The sequence below is a fragment of the Antechinus flavipes genome, chromosome 3 (assembly GCF_016432865.1).
Source record: "Antechinus flavipes isolate AdamAnt ecotype Samford, QLD, Australia chromosome 3, AdamAnt_v2, whole genome shotgun sequence".
Taxonomy (NCBI): Eukaryota; Metazoa; Chordata; class Mammalia; order Dasyuromorphia; family Dasyuridae; genus Antechinus; species Antechinus flavipes.
In genome coordinates, this window is record NC_067400.1 from 146,565,063 (window position 1) to 146,589,311 (window position 24,249).

The window sequence follows — 24,249 nt, forward strand, 5'->3', positions numbered from 1 at the left end:
GTGGTTTGGAAAGAGTATCCTGAAGCTTATTATTTACCTGATCATTTGGAGGTCAGGACTTTTTTCACTCCTGGCCAAATAAATGGGTCTATAGTTTCAGCAACTTTGCAGATTGTTTCTTCTTTTGTCCTGCTTTAACCAGTGATATCACCACCCAAACAGTACTGATGAAATCACCATTCTTCCAGATTTAGTATACCAATGCTGCATTCCACTTTGGTAAAATTGCAAGTTTGCTAAAAGAAACTTCATAGAACTATGAACAAAATCTGAGGAAAGTGGTTGCATTTCTATAATTGGAGATTGGGAACTATGGAGAAAAAAAAAACAACTTCTCATTTATAATCCTGTGTTATGTGCATTTAATTCATGAGAGTTGGCTAAATTCATATGATTTCTACCTTATTCTAAAAGTTTATTAGCAAATATCCCTATTTCAATATAAGTTTCTTTAAGGAAATCAGTAATAATGTTTTAAGTCAAATGATGAACAAGTAGAGAAATGCACATTTTTTGAAGACATTTTTTAAAATGTTCATATGTATTGGTGGAATTCTTGTGAGGGTAAGGCAACATTTGCTTCCTCATAACACTGCAGGGGATCTCAAGAAATTCATCTTCCCTCCCTACTTCTTTTTGTCTCTAAGTGGTTTAACACCAAAAAGCAAAGAACAAGTTATTTTCTATTTTAAAATTATTCCCGGGATATTTCTTCTATAACTTCTCTAGCTGTAAGTTTCACTGTTAACTGAATTTTATAGTCAAAGTAGTCTTATACATATCCAAACTTTATTTTGCTGTGTGGTTTAAAGTTACAATATATCCTATTATATTGGCAAATGAAACACTGGAATTAAAATAGTTAAGATTATCACAAAATATTGAATCATCAATTTTTTCAATTAATTTTTGTTTTTAAAATATATATTAAGTCTCCTGCATTAGATTAGCTTTTAGGGATACAAAGACAACAAATTAAACACTTTGCCTTCAAGGAGCTTATATTTTATTTGGGGAAACAACTTAGAAAGGCAAATTTAGATTTTACTTTTTAAAATATTTTAAAAATTAAATCAAATGCAAAGCATTTTTATTTTTCTCAATGCTATTTCATTTTTTTTATTTCATGTATAGTTAATTTTTGTAAGATTTTGAATTTCTTTTTTTTCAATTTCTCTTCCTAATTCCCCCTCCTCTAAGAGAAAAAGCAATATGATATAATTTATGCATGCACAATCATTACAAAGTAATTTAGAGGGAAATCATTAGTAACTGGGGAATATGGATCAAGATAGATTGGATTTAGGAAGTGGCACTTGATCTGAGCTTGCAGAAAAGGGAGGAAGTAAATAGCTAGTACTTTCCAGATTTGAGGGACAATCTATGCAAAATCATAAGGGTAAGAGATAGAATTTCATATATAGGTAACACAGGTCGGGTATTTGGCATGAAAGTAGGATGTGTGAAGGAGAGTTACATGTGGTAAGTTTGAAAAGGCAGACATTAATCAGATGAGAAAGGGTTTTAAAAGACAAAAAAAAAAAAAAGGAATTTTAATATTATCTTAAGAAAAAAGGGAACCATAGGAGCAAAGTGAGTAGAGAATGAAGCCAGAATTGTTCTCTAGAAATATTAATTTAGTTTCTGTATAGAGAAAAGATTGAAGAGGAAATATCACATTGTAGGTAAGATAAAGAGGACATGAATCAAATTCCTGGCCTTAAGAATTAAAAGGAGATGTATCTTAGAGAGATTGTGAAGGACTTGGCCATTGTGTACATCTTAATTATTTTAAAAAGGAAAACAACATATATGGAAAGTCTGAAAGCTAATACTGATTATAGACAGGCCCAATCTTAGGCCTTGTACAAGGCAGGTCCATATGTAGTTTGTATAAATATGATTCTTTGTATTCTTGTACCATACACACATCCTAATACACATTCATATATATGTGTGTGTGTGTGAAATCCATGTATAACAATATAGAAAGCATTACTGAATTTCCAATATTGACTCCTCCTAATCAAATCAGTTAGTCCCTTGATTCCAGAAAAAAAAAATCAAATGGTTTTAATAGTTTTCTCAAAATTACCATATTTATTACTTCCCAGTTTTGTATAATCTTCTAGATAAATTTATTTTACTCTAATATCTTCCCCATATTAAAGATGGATGATAATTTATTGCACTTTTATCTTTGCTATTTAAAAACATAAGTTTTAAAGTCCCCTTTAAAGTGGTTCCTAGAAAAAGTTCCTTCTTTTTCCTTTACCTCTTCCCCATGAATTCTGAAGAATAGTAGTTGGTAGCCCAGCAGCAATATTAGGCAATTTTCTCAGTAGCAGAATTTCTTTTCCCTTTACTTTCTTTTGGTTTTCGATGAATTTTCTTACCCCTTCCATTCTTTGGATTATACAAGACCCACAGGCTAATACCTGTACATAGTAACCTTTAATTTGAGTGTTGTTATATTTAAAGATTTACATACAATACTAGCTGGAGACATGAGATACCCAGTAGTGGGTGCTAGGATACTGCAAGTTATTTTATTGGTATTGTTAAATACTATAAATGAATTTTAATCACAGCATCAAATACTTAGTGTTAATGTTTTCAATGCTTTATGAGTGACTTTAATCACAGGAGATCTTGTCAGATTTATTTCTCCAGAGTTGGGTGGGTTTTTCTTCTTCCCCATAGCCTATGCAAAATATTTTTGACACTAACAGTGTTGCATCAATTGGAAATTCACATTTTATGTAATAACAGATCATTTTAATTTCATGAGGTAAAGAATTGGCTTCCTCTTGCAAATAGCACTGAAGAAAGCAATATTGTCAAAAGAACTGGCATGGTACATCAAGAGATAAATCTGTTGAATTAAATAAGAAATTTTCATTACCTTTTACATTGCATTTCCATATAACATAAGCATTAATTAAACCCTTCGGTGCATTCTTTCTTTCAGGAGAGCTTTTTTTTCTGTTTCTGACAAGAAATGTCGACCAGGAGAAATTGTAGGACCTAAGACCTGCCATTAAAAATATACTCACTTGTGCAGAGAGAATAGTAGCTGCATTCAAACAGATAGGCAGAAAATGAGGGCAGGGGAATATCATCCTTCATTCTTACTCTTGCTTGTTAAACAAACTATGGCAATATCACTGAAATATCTTCTAACTTGAGCTTTCAAAGATAAGGATATCTGAAACTTTATTACTATTCCTGTCACCAAATAATACTCAATACATTTCAAATGAAAACAGAAAGCAAGCAGTTATCTTTTTAGTGCTCTTAATGCACTTTTATTTACATAACTGGCAGTTTGTATTACATCAAATTAAAATAGACTTTTCCTTTTGGTAAAATGAAGATGCAATTTGTAAGAATGGCTAGAAAATTCTATTAGAATTGTACCATAATAATACTTTAAGGTCATGATGGAGAAATGCCTTCCTAACAATCTGCTGCAGTATTTTTAATTACATGCCATCATTTTTATCTTCTTGTTGTAGGGGAACATTTAAGAATCTGCCCTCAGGAATACACATGCTGCACTACAGAAATGGAGGACAAGTTGAGCCAACAAAGCAAATTGGAGTTTGAAAATCTTGTGGAAGAGACAAGCCATTTTGTGCGTACCACCTTTGTGTCAAGACACAAGAAATTTGATGGTAGGTGGAATGTTCCCAGTATTTCTCCTGTTGAATTTTTAAAGATTTTTTTTCTTTTAAAAATGTCCCAATCTTATGCACAGTGTTTGAAAGTTAATAATGTCATTGAAATCAGTTTTGAACATTTGTGAGCTTTTTTTCCCTTTTTTTAGAAAAAAAGCAACATTTTTCTTTTTATCAGAGTAGCATAGGCTGTCATTGTGAGAAAAGTAGGATAACATAAAAAAATGTGATTCTGATTGGCTCATGTTCTTTAAAAATATTTTCCAAAAGAGTGAAATATTCATTATATTGCGGTGAATCACAAAATTGATTTTAAGACACACTGGCCTTTCTTAAGTTAGCTTCAGGGCAGTTGTGTTAAATTCCTATAAACAAAATGAATTTCAATAAAAACATTATTCAATATAAGAAGCATACATCCTTTTAAGGGATGGAAAAATAATCCAAAGGAATCCAAAGGATTCAAAGAAATGATATTGGGTCACAAATACAAGAAATATGTGAGTTAAGACATTATTGCACTGACCAAAATGATATTTAAAGTTTGGTAAATATATATGTGATAGAATCTATGGCATAATTTTCTTGCTGGAATAAATTGAGTTGATAACATAGAAAAGTCGTTGTTTGATTATCTGATTTTCTCAATAGAGGCTTATAACTTCAAAGTGAGTTTGATACATTTTGTTGAGTAAATTGCTGAATAATACATTATTTTTCATTTGAGATGTGCAGACATAGTTATATCAATAGAATCATTTCTCTTGGTCAAATCTAGCTAAAACTGACACTGAGTGTAGAGGTCCTTTCTGATGTTACATGCATTTTTTTTTCATTAAAAGTAATTGATTACCCCACACCTGACAGTGACAGTAAAGAATATCTGTTGTCATCATACTTTGGATCTCCTGCTCTCAGTTACTTGTTCTATCATATATGGCTTTAGATTCTCTGTAGAACAGATGATAAATCTAAGGCTCTATTCCAGTTCCCTTTTTTGACTTAAGTTTTGTTTTGTTTTGTTTTGTTTTGTTTTTGATTTAAGCACCATGTGCTTGAGATATCCCACATGTTAAGAGATCCTTCAGTAATAGGATTTGATTTAGCAATAGGATTTAAAGCATCAAGTTTCAGTCCTTTTTAAGTTCATAATTGTTAAGAAATCTTTATTTCTGCTCATTTTAAAATAAATATCCTCTTTTAAGAAGCAGAAGAAAGAATAATTAAAGTCAATATAACTATATCACATTTTCTAATCAGAGCTTTATCAAAAAAATACTGAAAATTAAATCAGTTTTTTTTTAACTTAACACTTATTGGAACAAAATTATTATAGTTCTTTAAAATTATTTTTCTTTAGAAAATATGAAATTTTTATTAACTTGAAATATTTTTCCTGTAAAGGGGTGTGTGTGTGAATTTTGATAACTATTACCCTCTTCAAGGACAATTCTAATACCTGTCAAGAAGATAAGTGCTATGGGCAAGGAGCCCAAAGTCAAAAAAGTTGCTACTCATTTCTTTTAGATTCTCTTGTTGATGCTCAGCAAATATATTATCTTCCAAAGCATCCTTTTTCTTTTTTGAGCGGATTAATAAAATTTTATGTTTTTTATTAAGGAAGCCTGGTTTCATTTACATTAGCACTCTAATCAAGTTATTAAAAGGCAGGTCCATGTAACATTCCATGACCATGAATTGGTCTGGCTGTTAGAAAATAGAAATGTTGGTTTATATTATGTGTGATAATTTATGTAGAAATCTTCTCTGCTTCCTATACTTTCAAGTTCTTTTCCCCTCTATTTCTATGCATGAATTTCTCTATGAATATATATTTAAAACTACATCTATATATGTTAAACAGAAGTGATTTTCATGCAGTTTCCTTGAATGAGTCTATGGTGACCTATTCATTACATGACAAATTGCACACCTCTTGACAAAGAAAAAGTCCTACACCCTATAGTTCTGGTTACAGATGATATGTCACTTCAACGTGAGATGCCCTATTTGTGATTATACAAAGCCAGAATGAGTTCTAAGCTGTCAAGTACTAACTATTGAAGTTGTGTCTCTGGAAAATACTTCTTTTTTATTTGATATAATATAAACTTCAAAATCATATTGAAATAACATCAGGGAAGTAACCATAATGGGAAAGATTGCACATTGTTAAATGGATAGTGAAGATATTAAATGTATTTAGGGAGTATTTTGCCCCTTCTTTTAACAAATACAAGTATTCATCAAGGATGAATCAAAAACCTCTTCTGTTGACATGGTCGTGCTTTTTCATTGCTTTACATTTTCAATTTTCAATCCTATAGTCGCATTTTTATCTTACTTAAATACTGCCTTTCTTCCACCCCATGTTTAAAATATTACAGTATTAGGGTCATTAAGTCAAGCAACTTAACAGGATTCTGATTGGGCTTCTTTTCAAAATAGGATTAGTTACAGGTCAGGTGAAGTGCTCTATTAAGATATAGAGCATGGTATTTATGGTAATTAGATTAGGTTGAGAGACCATGGGATTAGGAAAAGAAATTTAGGCACATTAATAAAAGCACAGAAGCCTTCTCATCTAATTGTTTTTATGATGGACTCATTTTAGTCCCTAAAATCTGGTATATATGTGCTAGTATGTATCCATGTATGTGTGTGTGTGTGTGTGTGTATGTGTGTGTGTGTGTGTGTGTGTATGTGTGTGTGTGTGTGTGTGTGTGTGTGTGTGTGTGTGTGTGTAGATATATATATATACCTAGTATAGGAAATCTAAGATCCAAGATAAGAATTCAAGATTCTTAACTTGACTGCTTTGTGTCGAAGTGCATGTAACTAATGACACTATAAATGGCTCTGATTCTTTTGGACATGATAGCATCACAATAAATTATTGTTTACATTTTAAGTATTTCAGATTATTATTTAAATTTTTTATTAGTTATGCTTCTTACACATAGCATTTTCTCAGGGTCTCAGAAAAGATAAGAGGCTCTACAGCAAGTATTTTAGAAAGATTTAACATATGGAATATGTATTTTTTAAGTTTGTTGAATTTTCGGTCCTACATGAATGTTTGCTTTTTGAATCAATATCAATTTAGATTAGTTGGATCCAGAATATCTTTGAGAAATTATCTACTCTTCTTCCCTCTTTTACCAGAGAAAGAAACTCATCTCTATTTTCTGAACAGACATGCCAGAGGAAATAGAAAAGGAAGAATAACTAATATAATAAGATAATAAAATAACATGTCTCAATCATAATCAACTATTTTCTTTGAAACCTAGAGAGTATTATATAACAAATATAACTTATCAGTTTCTGCATTTTCATCACATTGTCTCCCATTCAGAGCTCAAATTTTATAATAATACTAACATTTTTAATATTTTAAAATTTTTTCATAGCTCACTTAGTTACACTGCTATCAGATTTACAGGTTTTAGTTGTAGCTCTTTAAATAAAGATTTAAATAAAAAAGATTAATGGCAGTAGTAGGAAACTGAAAATGTTATAATTTGAATTCTTTTCCCTTACCCATCTGTCTCTTCCACCCTCTTTCCTCCACCAAAAATTTATTGCGAGACAGTTTATAATTGTTGCAAGACATTTATAATGTGTAGGTAATATAGCAAATATACCCTCAGGGATGGCAAAAGTCCAACTCTTTTATTCTACCTGCCTAAGTTTTCACTTCTAGCTCTCATTATTCAGCAACACACACTTTTTCTCAAACCAGGAAGAACACCTCCCTCAACTTCTATCTAACAGACTTAAAAAATCTGCTCACTAGTGAATCAATTTAGCTCTTAACTATACCTCTGTATAGGCAGATTCTCAGGTGCAAAGTATGTTGGAACAGATCCATGTACACTAGAAGAATTATCACAGTTAAACCAGGTGTAAGCTTACATGCTTTTCCTTACCACATCCTGTCCAATAATTCTAGCCCCCCAACTGCTTCAAGACTTAGAAAATCTATGATATGCAAGAAAATCTATGATTTGCTTGTCATGGGAACTTAATTCATTGGTTCAGATTGAAGATATGAGGTGTTTTTCTCTTTGTCATTCTGTCCAAGTGCAAGACTTAGTAATTGACAAATAGCAAGTGTTTAATAAATGAGTTTTGAAAAAATGGATAAAAGAAATTGTGTCCTCATGCCTGATTTTCATGACTTAATTTTTCCCTCAACAGATCTAAAGTCATAGATATAGATCTATATCTTTCTATTTTTCTCTCTGTCTCTAAATATATGTGTGTGTATATATGCATCTATATATACATATATTCAAATATATATATATATTTCATACATACTTGCATATAGATGCATGATGCTGTTAAATGTTTAATAACTGGCTGTATGGGGAAACAAAAGTTTGTATGACACGTTTAAATTTCATTCTGAAACAGCATTTTCTTCATCCTCTTCTTAAGACTAGATTATCAACAAAGCAATAAATCAAGCCTTGAGTTTTCGTTTTTGCCAATTTCCATGGTATAAATTCTCACATTGAAAATTTGGCAATTAATTCTCTGAAGTCACATGCAGTAGACTGCAGCACACCACTGCAAATACACATATGTGCATTTGGTAATGATTTATTATTTATTTCTAGAAACAACATGTATAAAAACTATCACCAAACCTGAACTCCAGACTTTCTCAGTAGAAATCTTAAAACTGGTAGAAATGAGTAATATCTGCCCCACGATTTTTTCTGACTACAACACTGAGACTCCTATAGTAATCTTCCTATAAGGATTTGGCAGTGGATTAAGGTGGCAGCCTTTCTCTTCCTTAACAAAATATGATAAATATTTAAGTCTTTATTGTGATATACTCAAAGGAAGAGAAGAATAGCTGGAAAACATGCTCCCTAACTTCCTTATCTTAGGGGATTCCTGATCAGAACCCCCTGTCCTCCTACCTACCACTGGGATCTAAAGACTTCATGCAAACTAAAAAAAAAAAAAGTAGGGTCTATTCAAATTAATTGACTATTTCTGCCCAAGCCCAACTTAATTATTATAAAGGTGCAAACTGAGGCCAAGGTCTAATTTACTTATCCAGTATATAATCCATAAACACATGGGGGATGATGGGAATTTATCATTTTATGTCATAATTCAAAGTGATGTGATATAGTTGAAATCATTAATATGCAGCAAATATTTATTATTTAGTTTTTTATAGATTTATAGAATTTAAAATAAGGAGTTTTCTATTGGAAATCAATATTTCAATTATTTTGCTTAAGTTATAGGTAAAGAAATTGGGTAGGATAGCAAAAAAAAAAAAGCAAAAGTACTGCAAAGTACTTGCAAGTATATGCAAGGAAGATTGCATATATTTTAAATGAAAATGGGCTTCAGTGTAAAATTATTAATGTATGAGTGATTAGTGAATATTCATCCTTATTAACTTATGAAGCCTTATGTTATCATGGTGTTCTACACTATCAACTTTCTCCCCATGCATATTTATAGAAGTTGAATTCCCCAGAGAGAAACATTTTAGTGAGGGGATTTCTCATTTAGAAATTGCTCTCCCTTCTGATTTGATGGAGTTCTTGTTTATTCGCATTTGAAGTATCACATAAAGTTGTTTGTTTAGTGTGTCCTTCTCTATTTTATGACTTTATTTTCCTTCCTGGTTCTTATTTATGTATTTTAATGTTATACATTTGTCCAGAGATTTTGGCAGGGAGTGCATTTTTAAAAGTAGAATAAAAAATGTTGAATAGTAATTTCCATCCTTATGAAAAACATATTCTGTAGTAACACCCTCAAAATATCCACCATCCTGAATATAGTAGTAATTTATATCAGTACCCTGGCTTTGTTACTATGAAAGCCTGCTTATGTTTCCTTGTTAAATATCATTTCTCATTCTTATACGGCAGAAAGGAAGATGACAGAATGATCTCTTTAAAATATGACCCAATTTTCACAGTGAATAAGATTATTCTTGAACAAAGAAATATAAGTTGTTTCCTATAGATTAATATTCCAAGGTTTGGTTTTTTGTTTTTGTTGTATAATATATACTCCATCCTTATATAAATAGGAAGAACAGATGCATATATACATAAATAATTTAAAAATTGAAATACTTGATTTTCCTCATTTCAAAAAAGGAGGAGGGGCAGGCTGGACTAAAATAATCCCAGTGTGTCTGTGGATCTCTTTTAGTATTGATAGAAAACAATGCTAGCATGCAGATTTTCTATGGAATCCTTGATACCAGACATAGAATACATAGTAGCTGTCTTCCCTGCTCTAGAAATTCAAATTAATTTGAGTTCAGCTGAAAAGCAAATAGGAAGGTATTTTTGTTGGACCATGATTACTGTATCCCCATTATCCTTCTCAGTGACTAAGTTTATTCTAGAAGAAGAAAAAAAGTAGGTTTCTTCATTTGATTTCAGTTTCTTTATTTGTAAAATGATATTATACTGGATGATCTCCAATTTATTCCACTCTCACCTCTTCCTCATGCAAGTCTCATAATGTATTTTAAGGCCAATGAGAAATGATGTTCAAATTTGGTGTATATTTGCCTTCTTCTGTTAAGTGCAGATGAGCAATAGTTACATGTTTTTGTTCAGAATAATTATTATAATCCTATTGAAAATGACATTTTCAAGTAGCTACTGGAGCTAAATGCTTTTATTCAGGTTTACTTAAATGCCACCTCTCTGACATGATTTTAAGTCAAAGGACATCCCCTTAGAAAGCAGAAGGTGCTGAAATGAACAGCAGTTACACAGTAAAACAATCTCACTAACCTTGGAAAGGAATCTGGGCATTTTTCCCAAAGGGAAGCTTTTCCAAAAATAAGAATCAGATACCAGTGAGGGATATGCTTTGTCAGTCATTGAGCAGTTTTAGAAATTGCCCACTTCCTGCCTTCATCAGTGTTGGGAAGCTGGTCCACATTTGAGGATGCTTGAAACAAAGTGCGTGGAAGAACCATATTTTTGCAGGGTTCAATTATGGCTGTGCTCTGGCATTTGACAGGACTATTTCAAAATGTGTGTGCTGTAAGAGGCTAATCAGTGGCTTCATGTCTGCTCTGATGGACAACCAATCTTGTTCTAATTCTTAGATCCCTACCATATACTTCAAAGTAGCTTAGAATATATTATGCTCCCAGTGTAGTTGTAATATTATCATCTTATTATCACCAATTCCCTTGCATGGTGGCTTCACTGAGCAGCTGTTTCACAGACAAGCCAATTTCTTTTAAGTATTGCTCTATCAGCCGCTGAAACCAACCCTACCAGAAGGATTCTTGGTCATGAATGTTAATGAGCAGACAAGGATCTGTTCAGTGGCAGTAGCTCACTAATCCTTTGAGTAAATATCAGCAAATTGTGGGATGAATTTTATTTAAGACAAATTGATATGCTACCAAAGAAAGAAAAATTATTTTCTTAGAAATCAAAGAAAATATTTAATTACAGTATTAATTAGAATGTGGTCAAAACATTATTTTCTCATAATCTGAAATTCATTAAGGTAGATGTAGTCAGAGCTAAAAAGCATGCATGATTATGTTGCTTTACACCTGATTTTTAGAGTGAGCTCCTACATAGATTACCAACTTATTTACCTAAATGTAATATTATTGCAAATGTCACCCTATCGGTGACTAGGAAATCCATGAACTCTAACTACTTAGAAAGTATTAATAAGATCTAAAAACTCTTCCTCTATTAAAGCAATATTAGCTTTCTAATTTCCAGATGGGTTAGGCGCTTGAAAAACAGTTATCTGTGTTTAGAATTCTATTTAAAGCTATTATTATCAGTCAGTTAAAAAACGAGGACCTGAAATAATATGGCTAAATAACATTTCACTCTTTATCATGTTTTCATTGTGAGCTCACTTCAGTCAGGGAACTATCCCAAGTGTCTTATACCCATCTCCTGTTTGGTTGAAACAACTATTAAATGACAAATATAGCCACTGAGGAATTTCCTTGAGCAAAAAGAGTTGGCTGTTTATTGGGGGAAGAGGGAGAAGGAATGGGAAGTGTTGACTCTTGAATTTTGATTGATAGAAAGCAGGTTGGGAAGATTTTAAATATTGACCAAAGAGGCTTAGCTCCTACTTCATTCTGTGTTTTGACATCTTAGAAACTACATCAATAGATATGCAGACCATATATCTCAAATTTTTTGACATATTTCTGATTTGAAGAGGAGAGAATATGCTTTTATCGGTACTTTGCAAAAGAAATCACTTTTCGTAAAACCAAGTGCCCAGTTTTGTTCAGTTTGGTTCAAAAAATTAAGTTACCATATTGATAGGCTAAAACCCCTCATTAAAGCATTTCAATTAAAAATGATGGTTATGACAGTACCCAAAATTAAAGAAATCAGACATAATATCCATTGGGATTAAATAGTCATTATTATTCAAAACCACTAGCTGTATCTAAAATGTAAAATGTACTCCAAAATAAGAAGATAGGGTCTCTTTCTTGTGATTGTGCATCATATTAGTCCACCTATTCTAATTAAGTTTTACAAGTATTTTCACAAAGGGTTCAGGGAACACAAATATTATGTATCTTCAAGTTGTACGAAGGTAATCTTAAATGGTTGAATGGATGCTCAACTTGTTTGCTAAAATTTGCTGCTTCTAGCAGCCTTTCCTGTTCAGGACTCAAATATAAGCAAATGATCAGTTCAACTCCATGCTGTTATTTGTTCTTTGATGAGCACGAAGTATAGAACTATCCCAGAGGAGGAAGGAGGCCTTTTAAAAACAAAAACAATCTTTATTTCCTTCAGTGCTTTGCAATGTGTGTGAAAATTGGATTTGAGATCCTTTTTCTTCAATTAATTTCTATTATACATAATTAAAAACACTGCCTGTTTCAAGTTCCATATTTTTCATTTTTACTTTCTAAAGTTTAGTAACAGTCAGTAATTGGACAAATATTATTCTTGGAATGAGCTTATGGAATAATACATCATCTTATTGTTGCATCCTTACCTAGTACTTTTAATTTTATCCATACAACTTTAAAATTAAAAGTAAACTTTGAAGTTGGTCAGCTGGAAAGAAATTCTCTGTCCTTTGAATGCTAGAAGAAAATGAACTCTTTTATTCATCTCCTATTAATGCATTGTTTGTGGCATATTTTCCTTTTCAAAAGAATAATAATGTAATTCAAAAAGGCTTTGATTCTCATTGCTTACACATCAATTTGAATTTCTGTAATGGTGCTTTATTAGAAATGTATGTTTTTGTTGTTTTTGCTTATTTTTTCTTACATCTATGGCTTACCCAGACTCTTTAAATGGAATGAAAGCTCTACAAGGATAAGAATCTGATTTTCCATATCTATCTTATTATACCAATCACTTCAATAAGAATTAGCTCCTTGCCCAAGGCCTTATACACAATTAGCCTAACTTTGTAGACAAAGATAGAAGTCTCTATTTCAGTCCAGCTAGTTCTCAATTTGTATAAATAAGGAATAACTTCACCTCCCCCCACCCTTTGATCAAATGCATTTGAATTCTCACTATTTGAAATTATAATTATGTAAAGTATTATCTTTTGGAGTATCCCAATGTAGTATTAAGTGCAAATTCAAATAATATCAGCACTTTAGAAATACTCTTCATGTGTCTAGAAAGCTAGGGGAGGAAGGGAGTAGCATTCTGTGCCTGATAATCAGGAAAGTTCACTTTTATGATTTGAAATACTACCTCAGATACTTAACTTTCCATGTGACCTGTCCAATTTGGTTAATCCTTTTTGCTTCACTTTATTCATCTGTAAAATGAGCTGGAGAAGGAAATGATAAGTTATTCCAATATCTTTTCCAAGAAAATCCCAAATGGGGTTGCAGGGAGTCAGACAAGACTGAAAAACAACTGCATACTTCCTATACTCCTATATTTACAATACTAATTGGGTCCTGGGATTGAATAATAACACTAATTAGGACATGGGTGTATAGAAATGTCTTTCTCCTTTACCTGTGTAGGCTCAAAAGACTCTACATGCCCATATTAAGGCAAGGAATGTAAGGACCTAAGAGTATGACAGCAAGAATAAGAACATTAATGTTTAAACAATAGAATTTTAGACTGTGTCATTGACTAGACTCTAAATACCTTGAAGTTGAGAAGAAAGGGTACAGGTAGTGGTAAAAGAACTGGGAGTGGAATCAGCAACATCTAGGTTTGATTTCCTGCCTTTGAAAATTAATATGTTATCACAGGCAAGGCTGCAACCAAATAATTTCAACTGATCTCAAAGATGATCATTTACAAATGAATTCCTAATTTGTATCAGTGGAGGGAGTTTCTATACCAATAAGTCTTTGCAGCATTGAAAGCATAATTCTGGACTTAAAAAAACATAATTACTAAGTAGATGTGGTAAATTTGGGGAATATACTTGTCATTATAAACATTTTGTTTATATTTTACATTTCTCTTCCATAGCTCAAGGTCACTCTTACTTTATTTAGTTACTTTTGTTTAGTCTCTTCTTGATCCTAGAAACTAGCACAATACTTGTTGCGAACACAGTACCTCTGATACGGCACTTTAAAATAATACTAATCAGTTTATTTTTGGTAAGACTAATATAAAAGCTAGAACTTTAAATTTAAAGTCAAAGTGCTTTTAAAGTCTTTACTAACTGATAAGACCTGCCTGGAGGTCATGAATACAAAATATAACCCATGATTAATAATCTGTTTTCCGTTTAAACTTATACACTGACCTGATTTTTTTTTTCTTTTAAGGCTATCACTTCTTCCCTTCCTTTTTGAAATTGGAAATATTTTTGATGCTTAGCAAAGATGCTAAATGATCAATGAAAAATGTTGCCTAGCAAATTCTTGAGGAACAGATTTAGGAAGAATTCAATTTCCTCATTTTCTCAAAAGAATGTCTTTCTGCACATTTTAATGTAAGCAAATTTTTATTGTTAAGTCCTTTTGTTTTGATGTCAATTAATCATGACACATTCATTAAGATTTTATAACATGGCAGACACTTTGATAAGTGTCAGGGTTATTTAAAAAATTGGAGATTGAGTGGGGCATAAAACAGTCTCTGTGTTCAGAAAGCTTATATTTTAACAATGTTTTTATGTAGTTAGATGTATGAATGTGGAGTACTTCAAATAAAGTTTTACTTCCAGCCTAAATTTTGTATTTTTTAAAATAGTTTATTTTTAAAAAACTTTTTTATTAATTTATCAATTATGCAGTTATTACATATGCATGATGAAGAAGGTACTATATTTTTTTTCTGTTCAGTTGTTTTTCAATTCTACCTAACTCTTCATGACCCCTTTGGGGTTTTCTTGGAAAAGATACTGGAGTGGTTTGCCATTTCCTTTCCCTCTTCATTTTACAGATGAAGAAACTGAGCCAAACAGTGTTAAGTGATTCATCCAAGATCATACAGCTATTAAGTATCTGAGTCCAGAGCTGAACTTAGAAATTTGTCTTCCTTGACTTCAAGTCCATTACTTTAAACACTGTGCCATCCAATTGCCTGAGGAAGCAAAGACTAATGCAAAATATGCTTTCCTCAATTTATATTCCATCTGAAAACAGCAATATTAGTAAATGAAAGATAAAAGCATTTGAGGAAAGTCCTAGGAGCTGAAGAGGGGAAGGGATGTGCATAAAGCTTTCCTAACTGAGGTGAGAATATAGGTAGGGATTCCAAGAGGCAGGGTCAGGAGGAGAAAGTGAATTCCAGAAATGAGTATTAGTCTCCTCAATAGTACTAATGTTGAAGGTATGTTTCCAAGAAATGGGAAAGAGAAATTGGCTTATTCCCACACCTGTCTTGTATGAATAACATAACCTTCACCATACTCACATAGACTTGGGCCATACCTGTCTGCATTTGTGCTATTCCTTCTCCAGAACCAAGGAATATATGGTGGGTAGGTACAATATTCCCCTTTATCATTTTGCAGATTTGCTTACATTTTGAGTGTGAGTCTCTATTTCTTAAATAAATTTCACCACTATAAGACTGTCCACTCTAAATTGTTAAGACCATATACTTTATCTCCCACAGTCTGTCACTTAGAACCAGCACATAATCAATGTGCTCTAAAGAGGTACTGAATTTAATTGAATTCTGCTTGAAGCAAAACACATGATAAACCTCTTCTGTAACTCTGTGAAAAGACATGCGGATTCAAATCTGGCTTGGCAAAAGTGGAAGAGAAAGAGTAGAATTTAGTACTCTAGGACTATTACCATGTTAAAAACAGCACAACCACTAATCCTCTAAGACTTAGGGTTAGAAGTTTTTATTATATATGTGTTTGTTCTACATAGGCATTATACATATTTTATTATATAGCTATTGATTCTTCTCATTTATTTATTTTCCCCAGTTACAATTGCTATCGATTCTTAATAGATAGTTTTTGTCATCTTATTAAATCCCCATTCGATAGACTTAGTTCTGAATGTAACTACTATCTCCACAGGCATTATTTTTGGAAGAAATGTAGCTAATTATTGGTCAGAATTACATTATCAAAATGCTGTTTTTGTATGGAAGACCAGAATGTTTTTTTTCCCCTATGGTCAGACCCTAAAATTGTGACTAATCTGGGAGGCGTTAATGAAATCCAAATAGCTTAGACACTATCACACTATTTCTGCATTAGAAGGTAAATATCTTATTGTAGAGACTGTGACAATCTCAATGACTGAATTTATTCAGTAGGTCCTTTTTTTTCAAGTGATTCCAAGCCAGCTACCATGCATTTTCTTTCTCAACAATCCTAATTGGAAGATTTGTTTAGGGGTCATCATTATTATACCATTTGCTTAGTTGATGAAAAAAAAATTACCTGTAAAGACTTTTTTCCTTCAACATATTAACATGTTTTTGGTTGTTTTTACAATATCAGCATAACACAATAGAAGCAGTTAGCTACCATTGTGCTTAGACAATGGGACTTGGAGTCAGGAAGATCTGAATTCAAGTCATGCTCTGAAAATTACTAATCCTCTCTCAACGTCAAATTCCCTATCATTAAAATGGAAATAATAATAGCACTTGTCTCATAGAATTATTATGAAGATTGAAAAAGATATGTACAAAATTGTTTGCCAATCCTAAAACATTGTATAGATGCAATTGATGATAATGAAGAAGAAGAAAAAGAAGGTGGAGGAGGAGGAGGAGGAAGAAGAAAAAAATGGAGAAGGAGGAGGAGAAAAGGGAGAAGGTTGAGTGAGCACTCAACAAATATTGGATCAGAGTAAACCAACATTTGGCAGACTGCTACCCTTAGGCCAGTATTTCTACTATTGCCTATTTTTGTATGATCCTCAGGTAAGAATAGCTTTTACATCCTTAAATAAAAGTTTATTGTATTTTAAAATATAAAAACCATTCTTGGATCACAGGCTGCTTTCCAAAAACATGAAGTGTTAACCTCTGACCAGACCTTTGATTCTATTGGTAATTTCAAGGAAAAAGTCCATTGAGAAATTCTTATTGTGAATGAACACCATACTATATAATTTATGGTCTTAGAGAGTTGTCTGGGATACTGACAGGTTAAATGGTTTTTGCAGGATTATACAACCTAAGGCAATATTTGAGCTGAGATCTTCTTGACTTCAAGGCCATCTTTTTATCCACTGTCACATTGTCTATATAAAGTATTGCTTTTAAACCATGAACGATAAAATGTTTGTTACCTTGAAGTCTTGGGCTATGTTAAGAAAAATGTAGTTTCTAGAAATTAGGTGACAGTCCCATTGTACTCTGGCCAAGTAAGAGCATATAGGAAGCATTTGTGTCTAATACCAAGTATTAGAGTTTAAAAAGGACACTGGGAAGCTGGAAAGCATCCCAACTAGGACAATGAGGATGGCAAAGGGCCATGAGTGCATGGAATGAGGATTGACTGGAGAAACTGTGTATAGCATGTAGAAGAGTCAACAGGATGGGAAGAGAGAGTGCAGGGGCTTGATATCTGTGTTTAACAAAGAAAGATTTTGTCATATGCAAAAGGGATTAGATTTATTCTGTTTGGCTCCAGAGGGCAGAAACAGGAGCATTGACTGGAAATTGTATTGAATCAAATTAAAACAATGTCAGCAATGTGGTCTCTTAATTAAAGCTGTCCAAAGGTAGAACTGGCTACCCCAGGACTTAGTAGATTTTGGAATTTGGAAATTCTACTTTGGAAGTCTTCATTTGTGGGCAGCTGGTGACCTGGAGTCAGGAAGGCATGTGTTGAAATCTTTTTGCCTCAGTTTCCTTAACTGTAAAATTGAGCTAAAAAATGTTTTTTAAATTACTTAGATACTGTTCAACATTATACACTATATAATATATAATAAACTCAATAGTATACGCTATATAAAAAGTTCATTTCCTTCCTTTCCTTTCCTTTCATTTCATTAGAATGGAAGTTATTCTGAAATATGGCCTGAACTAGATAACCTCTTCGATCTTCTTCAATTCTATATGTTATTTGTTGTTGTTTTTACTGTTTTTGTTGGAGGGGGAGAGAGGCAATTGAGGTTAAGTGACTTGCTTAGGGCCACATAGCTAGTAGCTGTCTGAAGCTGCATTTGAATTTAGGTTCTCCTGATTCCAGAGCCAGTATTCTATCCCTTGTACTTCTTAGCTGTTCCACTCTTCCAATTCTAAAATGATTATTCATAAAAAAAGAGACAAAACAAAAAAATCCAAATTCAATATTAGTTATAAGTGATAGAGACAACTATGGTCCATTGCTATAGGCAAGCTTTGCACACTTTGCGCAAGGAAACACTCTTTGACAATAAAACTTGTTATCTTCTCTACAACTTCTAGCCTTAGAAAATTGTCTAGAGCACTGATAATTTAAATAACTTTCTTAGAATCACACAAACAAGACCTTTCAAAAGTGTATTTTTAATCCACCGAGGTCAGTTCTGAGGCTAATTCTCTGCCCACTATACTATGCTGCCTCTTATCTTAACAGTAACATGCATTCATATTCACTCATAAGCCATGTAGATTAATAATTTTAGATCTGGGAAGTATTTTAGAGGCCATACAGCCGTTTTTTTTTCCCCTATGAGCAAAATGGAGTGATGTGATTTCCTTAAAATTATAGAAATAGAATGGGCAGTGCACATTTTGAAACTTCTTTAACTACAAATGTAGTGTGAATTCAATTCCATTATGGTGCCTTCCATATCCAGGAATCTATAAGCAGAACTCTGCTTTGTCATTGTTTTAAAAGAGATGAATTTGTAAATATTGTTACTATTTCTGAACCTAAGCATTACAGCAGCCAAAATGAGTATCAGTGACCTTTAGCAGATCTAACTAACTCAAGCAATGATTGCTAATGACATCTTCTTTTCACAAAACAATTTTTGTCTATCTATCCAAATAAAAGCATATGGATTAAGTGCTATTCCCAAGAAGTTTGCATTTCAAAATGAATTAAGAGGACCTTCAATTTTCCTAGGAGTTCAGTAACTACATATCAAAGCTAACATTCTCATCAACTTTCTTTTCTCCTTACTAGAATATTAAGGTCTAGGTGAAACTGATTTAAGTAAGTCAAAGGGTTTTCTATGAAAATACAACTTATAAATGAGACACTTTTATAAGTTTGTGCCACTTTGAATAAGTTTACACAGGAGTATAATAAAGGCAATATCTTATGAAGCTGATTTAGAATCCAAAGAAGATTATAGACCTATTTGTAAAGATTTTATGTAAAGATTTTAAGTGTTTCATTTGATATTTATTTCTAGAACTCTCTAGAAATAACAAACTCTAAGAAAAACAAACCTAAACAAGTTCTGGAATTGAAATTTCTACTTTTATCTAATTTGCTAATAAGCCACACAGTGGCAACACAACAATGACAAATTTTGCAACAACTAAGAGTGCTCTTTTTTGGATTTTGCTTACCAAACAGGGTGGGCTAATGGATTGTCATTTGCAGAGTGTTAAGGCATGCTGTGTGCTCATTAGATAACTTAGAAGAAAGCATGGTACTTTTGCCATTTCCACAGTTTCCTTACTTTTTTTTTTCCTAAATTGGAAGAATTGTATGTTTTTCAATTAAAATCCCCATTAGCTTCCTGCTGTTAGCATCCATTCTACCAAGAGAGAGCAAAGGTCATGCGATCTCTTTGTTGAGATTCTTTTTAAAAAATTTCATTTGCCCTCTGTAGAGTTGGTTGCTGAAAGCTACTCCCCAAAAGACTTGGGGACATAATTCCAAAGGAACAAATTGCAAAGGGACCTTCAACTTATTTACTGATGTAGCAGGGGTAATGGTTAGCCCAGATGCTACAACGGCTGTTGCCTTGTGGTTTGGGATCCAGCTGCAGCTGTTGTTCTTTGCGAGAGCATGTTTCTGAAATTCCAAATGTAATACTCTGAGACCCCCAATCTCTGAAAGTTAATTTGCTGACTCTAAGTTTATTTTCCTACTTCTAGTAGATTCACTACCCAGTTTGAAAGAAGAGCTATCCACTGAAATGCTAGAGTAAGGCTCTAACTCACTGTCCTTTCCTGGGCTAGAAATTTCCAGGATTAAAAACCAAAAAAGTGATGAGGTGAAAATGAATGTAATTTCTTATCATCATTTTTTGCTAGGTTTCTGATGACTAAAGAAAAAGAAATCTAGAGGCTGCCTTCACCAAATCCTTTTCATCAAAAAATTCATATGTTTATATCATCATTCCCCAAAGAGAAAGCTCATCTAAGTTTGTTAAATAGTGATTTACACATAGAAGATACTTAAGGGAATTGAAATTTAATTTAATTGAACTGAGAGTTTCTATAGCTCTCATTTTATGTTATCAAATTCTCCACAATAAGCAATGCAGGCTTTCATTTGAAGGACTCATCTAATTATAGATATTATAGATATCAAAGATTTCATAGTCATCTACTACATCTCTCATTTTACAAACAAAAATATTGGATATCTTATACCTTTTTATGCTTTTATCTATCTAGTCATTGCACATTAAGTAAAATAACATATCTGACATCTGAAAAATATTTACACTATTAATGTTACAGGTCTCTTTCTCCAAATTCATTTGTCTTTTCTAGAAAGTTCACCAAAATCTGAGATCATTCCTTAATAGAATCTCAGTATGTGCACAATTGATAGTTCAAATTAGTTCTTTCATTTAATATGGCATCCTACATTTTTAATTCATTAAAAGAATAGTACTACATTCAGGTGATTTGAGTTTCTAAATAGTGAAGAATTTAATTCATCAAAATTTTCATTGATGAATTTTACCATGGATTTCATCATCGGGGGAGGGGGGAGATTTTATTGAAAATATTTCTTTGAACTTCCCATGAACTCATTTTATAGACTGAGAACAGAAATATACCTTGAATATTTCCAATTAACATGACATATTTTGCTAAGTTAAAGTAAAAATATTTTAGAAGCTTTCAATTCAGATTTCTCGTGTGATATTATAGACAGTAATTGAGAACTTTATTTACCTGTGTTCATGCCAAAGTCAGAAGTGAATTAGCCCACAGATACCTTCCAGGAAAAACAGGTCTCATAGTTCATGAATACTTTTTTCATATTAAAGTATGAACTAAATTGAATCAGAGCTATCCTGATATCTAGCAATTTCTTTGAAATATCTTTCTTTCTATTCATTTGCAGTCTGTTTTTGCTTTTAAAAAATAACTCCAGCATATAGCAAAGTAGCTGGCACAAAGTCGTTCCCTAATAAATGCTTATTGATTGACTGATTATGCACTAAAGCTGAGGCCCTTGAAATTTTTGACTGGCAATTTAATTTCATCTCTCTAGAACAGTATACAGGAAAAAGTTCAAGTTTTGGGATCTGCCTTTGGATCCTGCCTTTTGTCCTTGCTTTCTATATAGCCTTATTCAAATCATTTCATCTCTTTGAGCCTTAACTTCCTCATCTATAAATAGAGATACTAATATTTCAATAAAAACAAAATGTTTTATCACCCTTAAAAATACAAAAATAGAAACTGTGTTTAGTTTGTTTTCATTTGTGTCATTCTCATATTCATCTAATTTTTGCAATTTTTTTTTTGTTTTTACTTGGCAATAGGCAGAATCTGAGCTCTAAATTTTCTGTTTCCTTAAACTATTTCTCCGTTGTCTGTAATAATTATATTGCAAAGTTGAAAGAGTTATCTATAGGTCATCTAGATCATCTAATCCAACCCACACTTTGAACATGAAACTTAACTAAAGCCTCTGGGAAATGGTTATTCAGGCAAAGTTGAAAATCTCCAATGAAGATTTTTATTACTCAGTATTTCCTGTTTTTGAACAGTTGTACTTGTCATCAGAAATTCTTTCTTACATAGGAGTAAAATCCATTTACTTTTATGGTTTCATTAGCTTATCTAGTTTTTAATTACTTTCTTGTTGCATCAGATTTAGAACAAGAAGAGCACTTGAAAATCATTTGGTTCATCCTTCCCTCATTTTACAGATAAGAAAAAAGGTTTAGCAGGTAAATTGAGGTCCCACAGCTAGAATTTGGCAAAGTAAAATTAGAACCCAGATCTTTTAATTCTGAATATTGTTTACCTGTTGTTACTGCAAACTAAAATGTTCACAGAATAAAAACATCAGAACAGATTTCAGAAGACATCTAATTCCTATCCATACCTGAATAAGACTCCCTCCTAAAACACAATCTGTCAGGAAGACTTCTAAAGAGGGATAACCACCTACTTCTCAGATTCTATTACTCTATTACATCTATCATTGGTGAAATGATAATGGGAAAATTTCTTCACGCAGGACCTCACCATATCTACAAAATGGAAAGATTATACTTTATGAACTTTAAGGTGCCTTTCAGCTGTAAATGTTACAAAAATGAAATTCTTTAAGAAAGGAAAACATAAAGAGTTTAAGTAGAATTATCTTGCCAAAGTTAAATATGTTTATGGTAAAGCTAGGATTTGAATTGACCATTTTCATCTCCTACACCACAAAGTCACACACGTTTAAATAGTAGAAAAGAGCAAAAATGAAAAAGATAGTAATCATAGTTTCATACCTTTCTCTTTCCTTCCCTTGGTACAAGGCAGGTCAATAGTGACTGCATTGTACCATGTGCATTTTTGAGCAGCTTATGTAAAATGCTATATGGTTTGATTCCTATACATTGTGACAATGTCCTTAAATTTTATCTCAATTAGGAATACTTTGTGGGTTTTTTTTTCTGATAATTTAATATTTCAAAGGATTAAATGGGAATGGAATTGCAAGTACTTCTGTTTTGTAGTACTCAGATTCTATTTTTCCTTTTTTGGAAAACATTTATTTCTGTTGTTCCAAATCTTCATAGTGTGCTATGTTTCTAAGACACTAGTTTCAGTCGAGAAGAGAATATTGTTCCTTGTTATTTGATTTATGAGCACTAAAGTGACACGATGACTTGCATGGTGTACAATTAATTAAGTAAAGAAGGAATCTAACTGTTAAATTAAAGCAGTATGTTGCCTACATAAGTTATGTATGTCCATATTGTGACTCAAGCAGAGACATTGATAGATAATCTTGCCCATCCCTTTTCTATAGGGACTACAATTTCTGGCTTACGGAAATAGCTACAAGATTAGCTCCCCCTCTGAGCAAGGGGATAACCAAAAAAATTCTATCCATAAATTTCCCTAAAAATTGCTCACCTAGAATAAGAGTACCAAATTAAAAGAAAACTAGATCTCTAATTCACATATTGACATTGAAAAATCACTAATTAGCATTATCTATTTGCTATTTATTTTGTCACACATTTATTTCCAAGTTGTATTTTAATCAGATTCTAGATGCATAGAAAAGTCCACAGATATAGAATTTGATAACTCTGATCTAGAGTATGATATGTACTAATAAAAATATTTTAATTGCTATTAGCTCTTAAAAAGACAGGGACAATTTTTAGCTTATACTTGCTAGTTTGATTGCCTCTCACCAAACACTAATTACACAAAAATTACAAAAAAACACTATGGCAAATAATTAATGGGGAGTAAATCCATTTATCCAAATAAATAGATGGCAGAAATCTAAGAATTTATTTAAATTAGAACATATATCAAAAAATACATAGAGTAAATCAACTCTACTGCTGAGAAAGGGATAACAAAAAAAAAAAAAAAAAGATTAAAATTTTACTCAAAAGGATAGTACCCAAATCAGGGAAAAGGCCAGCTAAAAATCAAAGACATATCAAACAGCTACTTTCTCTTATGTGTCTACTGCTTTCAAAATCTTTTTTTTTTCCTCAGAATATCTGGAGTTATTCTTGAGGCATATATGGATCTTGAGAAATACATGTCTCTCGAATGTAAGGTTTTTTTTTTCCTTTCCAAAATTTGTATACCAATTATTCACCTTATAGAATCATCTTATGGTATGTTAGTGTGTTCTCTCCACAGTTTAGGTCAAGTTTATGTAAAATACCACAGGTTTGATAAGAAAATGGGGTATACAAATATTCAACTTAAAAGTGACCTATCTGTAGGTATAACTG

The 24,249-nt window shown here is 32.2% G+C and overlaps 1 protein-coding gene across 1 annotated transcript in view; it reads left to right on the top strand.

Moving 5' to 3' along the window:
• Positions 1-24,249, top strand: part of GPC6 (glypican 6) — a 1,241,410-nt gene that overhangs the window by 316,459 nt on the left and 900,702 nt on the right. The window contains exon 2 of the mRNA XM_051984004.1: positions 3,519-3,677. Within this exon, the coding sequence (XP_051839964.1) occupies positions 3,519-3,677 (159 nt within the window). The remainder of the gene's footprint in view (positions 1-3,518; positions 3,678-24,249) is intronic.